This window comes from Apodemus sylvaticus, chromosome 11, assembly GCF_947179515.1.
Source record: "Apodemus sylvaticus chromosome 11, mApoSyl1.1, whole genome shotgun sequence".
NCBI lineage: Eukaryota > Metazoa > Chordata > Mammalia > Rodentia > Muridae > Apodemus > Apodemus sylvaticus.
Genome location: NC_067482.1, coordinates 28,833,979 through 28,846,219, shown reverse-complemented (window position 1 = coordinate 28,846,219; position 12,241 = coordinate 28,833,979). Strand labels below are relative to the sequence as shown.

Here is a 12,241-nt window from a genome sequence, read left to right as displayed (position 1 = left end):
AGAACAGTTACCTCTAAGCCCTAACATGGTATACAATCAGTATGTGGATATCCTTCCCAAATGTGGTTATTTTACCAATGGATATGATGACAGGAGGATCATCACCTCTTTGGGCCACTCTTTTTAGGAAGGTTGTCTGCTGAGTGGCCTATGATTGAAATTTTCTTATTTAAATGAGATATAGCAGAGGATTTTACTTTAACATAGTATATTATCGTCTTGCGTAACTGGGGGTATGCAGTGTACCATGTAGATCCATAAAAGCAAGGGTGTAAAACTATCACTTGGGGCACAGTAAGTTCTTCAGTGCTTTTACAACTATAGGTGATTACACCAATGGCCAATGGGTCGCCAGAGAGGAATAGGGTCCTTTGAGCCCCTCTCTAATCCATGACTGTCTTTTGAGAGACTCAGTTTTGTGCAAATATAATGCAGATGAGTGAAACACCAGTAAGTTCATTATTACCTTGTCATGACCGGACGATAGATTCACAGCTTTTCTCTCAGTCATTCTGCCTTTTGATATTCTGTTTCCTCTTTTACTATATTTCCTGACATTTAATGGGACGATACATGTGTTCTTGTTTGGAGTTAGTGTTCAATTGTGTCTTACCCACAGCACTTACTGAGCAGCCATGAGTTTCTACATTCATAGCTTTTCACTGCAAAACTGTGCATCTCTGATCAAGGCTGAAAACAGCATTTGATATAAACAAACATAAGGAAGCCTCTATGCTATTGTTTGCTTTTGAATTATATTTGAGTCAGATTTTCATAATCTTAAGTATGTATAAATGGGGAGGCAGAGGATATGTGCATATAAATACAAGTGCCTAAGGAGTCAAGGAGCATCAGAATTGGACCTAGATTTCCAGGCTGTGGTGAGACACCCAATGTAAGGGCTGGAAACCAGCCCCACATCACATGGAGAGAAACAAGTGCTCTTGACTGCCGAGCAGTTCCTCCACTCCCGCCAATTATTTTTTAATAACATTCAAATATATATATATACATTTGAGCCCTTTACTATTTAATCTGTTTTCAGCTCTTTATTAAACAACAGTATGTAAAAGCTGAAGAAATGTTCCCTCACGCACCATGAAATTTCTTTTGCAGGTTTTCATATTCATAATTTAACATATAATACAAATCAAATGTTTCATATATTATTCTTTATTTGGTTTCTTGTTTATAAGTGTAAATTTGGAAACACTTACATTTCAAAAAGATTCGAGAAATCTTTTTTCTCGAATAAATTACTCTACAAAACCTTTCCTCTTAGGCCCGGCTTGCTCTAGAGAACATTTCTATAGCTCAGAGAATGACAATGTTTTCTTCAGTAGTCTCATGAAATACAATGAAGATTGCCTCCGATTTAAGGACAAAACAATAAGCTAGCAAAAGACATACCAGAAAATAGATCCAGTTATTACTGCATTTTTTAATTAACACTTGGGAAAGGGGATATGCCACTTGCTTAAGAAAAATATAGGCATTTAACATATATTAACTTAACATTTAGTCCAGAGTTTTCTGAATATATTAGCATACAATATAGTATAAAATACATTGTATGAGTGTTATATGAAATACATTACCATGCTATATAATATAGGAGGATTATGGAGACTGTATGTTAACATTCTATGTGATATAGGTCCTGTGAATGCTCGCCTTCACGTTTAGGGAAAAGCAGGCTCACTGTTCGTCGCACGTTCAGATAATGAATTCAAGTAGACATTTTAATTTGTTTGGCTCACTCTAGATGCAAGTAAAGGAGATTCAGCTTCCAAACGATTCCATATGTAGATGGCAATAAAGTGATGCAAATTCAATTCCTTTTATCTTTAATTGAAAACATTCTTAATTCTAGCCCACCACTGTTATAGATTTCAAAGATGGAAAGATTATGGCTTAGACGTCACCATTACACTTCATACACTGTGGAAGGACAGCAACTGTTTTCTAAATAATGTGTGTGGGTTTGTTCATTTTAAAGCCCAATTCCAGGGCTATGAGCACATGAAGCTTACAGAAACAGCATAGAACGAAGGTTGCCTATGTCTGAGATGCAGTGGAAAGAGACAGATCCTGATCCAAGGATGTAAAATTTGAAAATAGAGGATGCATGTAGGCTGCCTGTCAAGTTTGCAGAATGGTGGTCTTAGTTAGCATGCTCTGAAGTTTGCAGTTAGAGTAGATTATCATTTCTTCAAACAAAGAAGGACACGACTCCATTAGATGATTATATATCAGTAAGCTTGATTTGCAGTATGAAAGAATCTTTTTATGATTTGTACATACATTAAAAAGGTCACAGTATATATCTTAAGTATGCACTTTTATTCATTGATAAGCTGGCAAAATGAGATCAACTAAAAGTAATGCAATATAGGATACATGTGAAGTTCTCTAAGTTTAGATTACCAGAAGAAAGGCTTTTAACTAAAAATCTTAGGTTTTATCCTAGAATATATAAGGGAGAGTACTTTTCATGTAAGAAAGAACTTGTCATGTAGTTGGAAGGGATTTTTTTTCTTCCTTTTTGTTTGTTTTATAGTGCTCAGCATTACATGGTTTTGTTTTTATGTATTTGCTTTGAAATATGAATTTGTGCTTCATTATTTTTCATTAACAGGTAATTATGTCATTTCCCCCATTTCCTTCTTCCCCCCAATGTCTTCCATGTGCCCCATCTGCTCCCTCTCAGATTGATGACCTTTTCTGTTTATTTGTGATTGTCACATACACACACACACACACACACACACACACACACACACACATACACACATACACTCACAAACTCGTATACAAATACAACCTGCTGAGACCATTTAATATTGCATTGGTCGTATATTTATGATTTCAGAGCTGGCATCTTGGTGTTGAATAAGCAATTGGTCTGCTCAACCCTGTGAGAGAATATTCCTTATGCTCTCTGCTTTTCGTAGTTGCCTGGAGTCTTGGCTTAAGGGTGAAACCTCTGAGATTTACCTTCTTCTGATTGAGGTCTTTTATGGGTGATGACCCATACCTCTATGTGTTTATATTTTCTGCTGTTTCTACCCTCAAACCAAACATTTTACATGTTCCTTGATGTCACATTGCTTGCATTGATAGTTTCCTTCACATGTGCCCATTTACCTGAATACAATCTTGTCTCGAAACTCAGACTCAAGGTAATGATAATAACACTGACAGAAACAACAACCATATAGCTATACTTAATATGCTTTTGTAATAGGCTCACCGACCCTGCGATATAATAAAATAGCAAACCTTATTGATATATTTGTTAAAACTCTAGTTTCAGGAATTTTGTGTTTGGTGGTTTACTGCTCCTTATTTATTTTCATTCTTTGAGCCCTCTATGTTTCTCTTCTGTCTCTTTCCATACGTGACCATTTCTTGTCTTTTTCTTCCCCTTCCCCTCTCTCACCCAGATCTCTCCCTCCCTTTGCCTCCTGTGGCTATTTTGTTCCCCCTTTTAAGTGGGTTTGAAGCATCTAGACTTTGGCTTTCCTTCTTGTTAAACTTCATATGGTATGTGAGTTAAGTAAATATATACCATGTATGTCCTTTTGGATCTGGGTTATGTCACTCAGGATGATATTTATTAGTTCCATCCACTTGCCTACAAAGTTCATGAGGTCATCATTTTTAATACCTGAGTAGTATTCCATTGTGTAAATCTACTACAAAAATACTCAATAAAATGCTTGAAAACTAAATCCAAGAACACATCAAAATGAACACTCAACAAGATCAAGTATGATTTTTCCCAGGGATGCAAGGATGACTCGATATACAGAAATACATCAATGCAATCCACAATATAAACAAACTCGAAGAAAAAAATCACAGGATAATTTTATTAGATGCTGAAAAAACCTTTAACAAAATACAGCACTCCTTCATGTTAAAAGTCTTGGAAAGGTCAGGAATTCAAGGCACATACCTAAACATAATAAAAGTAATATACAACAAACCAACAGCCAACATCAAATTAAATGGAGAGAAACTTGAAGCAATCCCATTAAAATCAGGGACAAGACAAGGCTGTCCATTCTCTTCCAATTTATTCAATATAGTACTCGAAGTTCTGGCCAGACAAGAAAAGGAGGTTTTGTAGATTTTTTTTAATAATGACTTTTTCTTTTAGAATTCTAGCTGAAATTTGTCAGTGTCATCTTACAATGACATTAATGTTACAGTAGAGGTGATATTCACATAAACTATCTAATGAAAGCAAGACTACAAGTAATGTTGATATAAATAATCCCTCAATATTTCATGATTACAGAGTTTTCATTTTATTAGTGGACAAAGGTGTCTTTGAACATATTATTTCAGTCTTTTTTATTCTTTAGTGAATTTAAAATATCTGTAATATAACATTTAAATAATATTGGAAATCATTTTTAATTTATATTTATATTTAAAACAAACTCTGCAACATCTAAATATCTCATATAAGAACATTAGATTTTATTTCTCCCTTCATGTATAATAAATTAGAATGACTTTACTTATGATTTTGAAATTACTACAAGACTATGAATTGTTCAAAAGCTTTTGACTTAGTAGCTGAGGTACTGGTAGAAAACTAAGAGGAAAGATTTCATTTCATTTTGATTTCCAAATCTCACAACTCTTCAAAATATTTAAACACCTACTACTGCGATTATGGTGTGCCTTATACAAAAATTACAATGTACCATAGATAAAGAGAACATTGCATAGATTTCAACATGCTAATCTTCCTTTGATATGTAGAATACTCTGAACTAAAACAGTCAATGTTTCTAAGAGTAGAATTATAAAGTAGTTCTGTTTTACCTAAGACAAGTTGAATATATTATCACGTGGAATTCTTAAATGTTGTGCCTCTTCACATATACTGTCTCATTGCATACAAGCTCAGCTTAGATGTACATGAAGTAAGATACAAAATATAACTAATATTATCAGTAAAGATTGTTTAAATTTTCTTTAGTGCAGATAATCAATCTTCATATAATCTGTGTAATATGTGAACATTGTTTTGGTTTACTACAATTATCCTGTGATAGTGTGATATATGTTCTGTGATTGCATTTTCTTTGTAATAGGAAAGCAGTGTTGTTGTTTATTCATATACTCCAGGATATTTCATTGTCTTGTGTGTTAAATGTACTCACATTTACCTTAATATTAAGATACAGCAGCCTGGCCAAAGGAGCAGACATTGCATCCATAGTGGAGAATGTTAGAACTTGTTAACTCTTTGGGTTAAATGCTGGGCTAATTATGTTTTTGTTTTTTTTCACTTGAATTAGTTTTTAACTCATAACATAAAATATATTCAATACTTAATCTTAATTTGATCTAAACAAAATCCTTATTTAACATGAGAAAGATGAGTCTTATGTAAATACATTTTTTACTCTACATCAAACTGAGTGCTGTGTCTGCTACTTCATATACGTATCCAGGTCCTAGTCGTCTTCTGAGGCATGGGTTGTACCAGGGAATGAAACATTTAAGAAAGTGGGAGTAAACCTTAGCTCTAATGTAGGGCTAAGTTTATTTTCCACACCTGAATTGAACAAGCTAGACCATAAAACAAATACTCAGTGGGGTCATTCCAAACACACCATGCCAGTAGTATGTATTTGGGAAACCATGGCTCATAGTTTACTATGTACTATGTACTGAGGCCACAGAGGGCTAGATACTTCTTCAGAGGTGATTGGATTTAATTCTATGTTTTTTTTCCTCAAGGATACATCAGCCCAAATTGGTTTAATCTAATACTATGCAAGTGCCCCAGAGGGTTTGTCTGATGTAATAGTAATATGTTCTCCTTACCTTCAAAAATGTAAAGCCCCCCTTTTGAATTACATAACACTGACAAATGGCATGTAATCTGTGAGGTTGTTGTCACTATTAAATGGAATGTCAAAACATGGATAGTCAGATCTTTAAAGGGGTGTTATTTATGCAGTTAATATAAGCTGTGCAGAATAGACATATTTCTCTATTTAAGTAAGAAGTTTAAGACAGTTTTACAATTATTTGTGTGCATGTATGTGCTTACACGTGTTTCGGTACACATGCCAAGGTGCAATGGAATTTATTTTTGCTTTCTACCTGATGAGTGTTGGGGATTGACATCACACAATTTAACCAGCTGAACCATCTCACTGACCCTTAAATACTAAATTTTTAAGCGTGGATAAAGGTTTTAAGGATAACTTTTCACTCACTTAATGAAAATTTTATCACATTCATTAAATTTGTTTTACAACTGTCTAAGAAAATATTTAGTTGTATTCTGTTGAGTATCATTTTTGATATGGGAGGTCTTTCCTCTTAAATAATCCTGTCAAGTATTCACATTACCAGTGTCCTAAGAATGACATCGTATTACTTCAGTAATTCTTAAGTGCTACTTCAAAATTATGCCCCATTCAAGCAAATATAACTTACTGTGAAGAAAACACACGGATAGATGTTTGTGTTTTATTTCCTAAAGCACACTTCAAATCCTCCTTTAAAAGTCTGGAGTCCTAAGTCAGCAAACCTTTAGTTGTACATAACTGGAAGGCAAAATAATGTCAGTGTAATGGTATTCATGATGATTTAAGCTTGCATAAATTTACTATTTCTTTCTTTTGATTTCAGATGCAATAACAGAACCCAGTGTGCAGTGGTGGCAGGTCCTGATGTATTTCCAGACCCATGTCCGGGAACATATAAATACCTTGAAGTGCAGTATGAATGTGTCCCTTATAGTATGTATATTCCTATACTTTTCTTTTAAAAATATATTACTGTTATTTTGCATGTATTCTCTGTGATGACATAAAAAATATCACATAAATATAAAGAAGGCAACGGATGTGACATTTACAGGTCCAGACCCTTCCTTCATTGCTTGTCCCTATGGCATCTAATTTTGATAATGCATAATTTTGATAATAATGTCCATCAATGCTTGTGGTAACAATGTTTTTAATGCAAGAATATGCAATGCTTAAAGAAAGCAAAAAGTAGGTTGGATATCCACACTGAATTTCTTCAAGACTGAGCAAGTAGAAATTGAATGTAAATGTAAATTTTATACTCTTATATCCATCAAAATTGATTTTTTTCCAGTCTGATTCATATGTACGTTTTATGTACTGTCAACCTTTGGAAATCAGATGTATGTCCATTCACAGGGTACAAGCTGGAAAGTGAAAGGAGATCATTAATTAAGTAACACCTCAGAGTCTGTTTCATACAGTCCCAAGGAGTATGTCTGCAGCCTTTAGATCAGACATGGTATAGAGCAGTAATGCAGTAATGTGGTCTTATTTTTTTTCTTCAGGAATAATGAAGAATGAAATAATCTAAAAATGGAGCATTTTCTGACTTATTTTTTTTTATCCCAAAGGAAGATTCATCATCACAAAAGATTTTTTTTTATCTTACTAGTTAATTATTCATGGGGTTTTGTAGTGAAAATCACACAGGAAATCCTGTAGTCTTGTGTTAGATATTCAGCTCATGCCAGAGAGAGAGAGAGAACACCTGGGATCATAAACAAATCCCAGGATCTAACTTCCTTTGATGTCTCAGAAGGGGGAAAATATCTGGGGATCAGCAGGTTTGGCGTGCCAAGAGACAGCTCTGAGCTTGCTCACTCGTGCTTATTTCAAGAAAGAGCACATTACTCATGAGCTGGAAGTGCGCACGCTTCAAAAATAGAGAGAACTTTGCTCAACCAGAAAGGAATTATAATTTGAAAATAATAATGAAACAGGATAAAATTTTATTTTTGAGTCATTATAACATGACTGGATAGTGTGAATTCAGTGCATTTCATGCACTTAATATTCTTTATTCTGAAAAACGCATTTGGTATATTGGTTTAATTGAACTCTCAGTTGGGTTTCATATATTCATCATCTCCTCAGGGGCCTTTGTGGAAAGGATAAAACTCCTAGTGACCATTTTTTTGTTGACCAGTGATGTTTTAGGGAATGAAATGCATAAACCATCTTTGAACTGAGACAGTTCTACATTGCTTGCATAATGAGATCTTGGTGGAGTGGGTAGAATACAGAGTTAAAGAGACATTTTATGAAAAAGAATACACAATAGGCAAGATTTCATTTCCAAAATAGTTTTGTAAAGCCTACATTAATATTCTAAATTTCGTACTTTGAAACACGAAAGCAGAGATAAAATGTCAGATTGTACTTTTTTTTATATAATTTGTTAAGGAAATGAAACAGTTCACAGCTGTCTCGTTGTTCTGTATTTCATCACCTTTCTTTGAGGATGTGAAATAACCCTAAAAGCCTCTTCCAGATTCATTCTGGAATGTCCTCTGCATAAATCATATCCATATAAATAAGACATTGCTCACGTAGTTTTAAAAAGCGGTTTTTAAAACCGTGTCTTTTCTCTAATAAATTGTTAAAGATGGAAAACCCTGATTCTTTAATATCTATATTTGGAGGTTTCTGATAACCACAAAATTTTATGCCTGCTTTATAAGATATTTCTTAGTATGTTATTTATCTGTATTTTTTCCTATTGAAGAATTACAAAGTTAGACATACACACTAGTGGCTCTATATTATGAGTTTGTGTTTAAATTCTCTTCAATATACTTGTTAAAGGGTTATGGGGAGTTGGAATGCGTTTCACAAATTAAATATGATTTTAGAAAGAAAATCACCCAGAGAAGGCATGAACTGGGTCTAAGGTGCTGTGGAGCTGAGGGAGTACTTGCCAAGGATGCAAAAGGCCAAGGGTTTGATCCCTAGAATACCATAAAATGTGAATGGTGGTCCTCGTATGTAATACAAACACCAAGGAGATGGAAACCAGGGGACCAGAAGGTCAAAGTCATCCTTATGTGTATAGCAAGTTCAGGGCCTGCCTGAGATACACGAAACCCTTGCTCCAGAGAAGAACTTGAAAACATCAAAACTTGTTGGCAAGTTGTATTCATTTAAATGGGACAATGAATCACAGAAATACAATCTGATTATTTTAAAAGTCACCAAATTTTCAGTCCGTGGAAGCATGAACAAGGTCTAGTTTTCCCTCTATAGACCTTCTATGATCTACTAAGTACTGACTGAGATCAATATTCAACTCTTAAACATGAAATGCATGCTTTTCTGAATGCAGGAAACACATATCTTAGCATTACTATTTATTGATGTCACCACCTGCCATTCATCCCAGGGGTTAAAGGTTAACATACATTAGCATATTTACTCTCACAACTCCCTAAGAATTACGAACATCACCATTTTACTGCAGAGGAACCTTTTGCTCAGCACGTTATATACATGCCCTGTGTGTAGTGTAACTAGAAAAAGTCAGAGCTAAGACATTATCTGCCTCCAATACCCACTCATAAGGGGCTGTAATATTTAGCCTTATAGATTTTTGTTGATATTTTTACAAGATTTTTATTTCATTTTATCTTTTTTTTATCTTCTGACTCAGTTATCCCATGCATGTGGTGAATCCAATGTGTTGCACAGATCCAATCCTGTCTTCATAATTCCTTAGCTATTTATTAAAGAGTTTGCATTGCTGTTAGCTATTAATTAAAGAGTTATTAAATCACCACAAGCTTGTTTTTCCAAATGCAACATAAAATTGCAAAGTATAAACTAGTTTGTGTATCATGTAAATGCTACCTGTAACTTATAATGAGCTTCTTATCTAGAGTGATTTAAGAAATTGCTTTTAGTTTATATTACAGAAAACTTTGAAACCTGACGAGATTTAGTGTTAGGGTAACTTAAGATTTATGGTTTAAACATTACACTTGAAATTTCTGTTCAATGGTTAAACGAACAATTCACATAAGACCATAGCCTTATGGAGTTTGCTAAACAAATGGTTACTTTCAGTTCCATTTTAAACTTAAGAGCATACACGGCAGGCTGTGAGATTAGTTCATTCTGTAAAATGTTTGCTTTCTAAGACTAAGGACCTGAGGTCAATCTGTTTTCATCTACAACCCAGTGCTGGCCAGGCAGATAGAGATAGCAAATCCCTGGGACTAGTGGGTCAGAATGCCTTGGTGTCGAAGTAAGTAATGAGGGAAAAAAACTGACAAAAGAGGGTGGCACCTGAGGAATGGCTACCAAGGTGTGTGTGACATACACACACATACACACAAATGTCTACTCATATGCCACATATATATAGAAATACACATGAGTGCTAATGTAACACACATACACACACACACACACACACACACACACACACACACACAAAGACCACAAGCTATGCAATATAAAATCTACATTTGTTCCATGTCATGGAGTTCCAAGCATGGCAAGGTCCCAGATATGACTATGGTCCAGTAATGTGTCCCATAAGTCTGCAGTGTTCCTCTTGCTCAGTACATTTACCGTGCCTTTTATGTGATTATATGTGTTCAGATACACAAATGCTACTTTGCCACACCTGCAAGCCTACATGCTACATGTATGTAGTTTAAGATACAGAGCCTATAGCATACAGGAACATCATAGGTTCTGCTATCTATGTTTTTGTAAGCTTACTCAGTGACATTCATACAATCACAGATTAAATAATGAACTCAGGGATGTATCATCATTGTTGTAACAAGCACAGTAAATTTTGTAGCTATAGAAGTTTTCGTCTTAATCATTGATAGGAAGAAGAAATACTGTTGAAGATTTTCTTACATTGGGCTCATTAATGGTGTATTATTTAGTTTTCCATTGTGATTAATGCCACGACTACAAGCAGCTTATTGAGGAAAGAATTTATTCCGTTTTGCAGCTTACAGGCCATCTTGCAGGGAAGTCAGGACAGGAACTCAGGACAGGAACCTGGAGACAGGAACTAAGGGGAAAGTCAGGTAGAAATGCTACTAACTAGCTTATTCTCTAAGAGTGGCTCGGCCTGCTTTCTTAGAACACCCAGGACCAACTGCCAAGTCATACAATTGTTCATGGTGGTCTAGATCCTCCCCTATCAACCATTAATGAAGAAAGTGCCCTAACAACTTGCCCTCACAAATTGTAATGGAGGCGTTTTTTCAAATGAGGTTCCCATGTCTTATGTCAAAAAGAGGAAAACTATCCAGGAAACCCTGTGTGTAATTCACAAGCAAATATTAACATTTTAAACATTTATTTATTTGTGTGTGTGTGTGTGTGTGTGTGTATGTGTGGGTGTTATGTCTATCCATATGCACACAGCATTGCATGTATGCAGATCAAAGGATAAATTGTAAGAGTCCATTTCTCCATGTGGATCCTAGGCATTAAACTTAGGTCAGTCAAGCATGGCAGCAGGCAATCAGAAGCACTGAATTACCTTACTCATTTTTATTTATGTCTATGTGTGTATTTCTCTATGTGTGTGTCAGATTTGTGGGTATGCCTGTGGAGGCCAGAAGGTGTTAAGTACCTAGAAACTGACGTGACAGGCACTTGTGAGCCAACTAATAAGGGAACTGGCATCAAATCTTCTAGAAGAGCAACAATTGAACCGAAATTTTGTAGCCTGCAAATTAGATTTTTTTTATAGTACGATAATTTTCAGGGTTAACAGAAACATATAGGAAATAGTATTAATAATAAAACACATTAGAGGTAATGTAGGTTAAAATTCGGCTTTGTCTATTGCATTAAGTAAGGGAAGTCAACTAACCAGGAAATGGTTACAAAACTGACCATCAAACCCAGTTTCCTGACCATGATCCACACTCCACCCTCACTCTCCAATTATAATATTTGTCACAGGATTCTAGGACTCAATAAATAGCTATAGTTGAACAATAGTTTTACCTAAAACATGAATGCAATTAATTGTATAATATCAGTAGATTTTGAAGATGTCATTGGGTGGGAGCAGAGAGAAAGAAAAAGAGAAAAGAAAGGAAACGACTGACTGCAGGTCCCTGGAAAGTTCCTCTCTTTGGGTGCTTCGTCCTCACTGTTTGTCACCTCCTCTGCGTTATGGTCAACCTTTACTAAGTCATCTTAACTCATTCTGTCTTTCCTTGTCTGTGTTCACAGGTACTCTGTTTCTAATGAAATGTGGGCCAGGTGAATCAATACATTTTTCTGTTCTTGTCACCCATTAGTTTCCACTGTGGTTTTTATAGAATCTGCCTTTTCTTTTAAGGTCTAATTTTCCTCCTTAGCAGGTATTATCTTCCCAGGAAATGACCCACATACTGAGAGGGTTAAACCTG

At 35.1% G+C, this 12,241-nt stretch overlaps 1 protein-coding gene across 1 annotated transcript in view; it reads left to right on the top strand.

The window, feature by feature from the left end:
* Adgrl3 (adhesion G protein-coupled receptor L3) overlaps positions 1-12,241 on the top strand; it is a 465,758-nt gene that overhangs the window by 139,181 nt on the left and 314,336 nt on the right. The window contains exon 4 of the mRNA XM_052199002.1: positions 6,670-6,779. Coding sequence (XP_052054962.1) covers positions 6,670-6,779 — 110 coding nt within the window. The remainder of the gene's footprint in view (positions 1-6,669; positions 6,780-12,241) is intronic.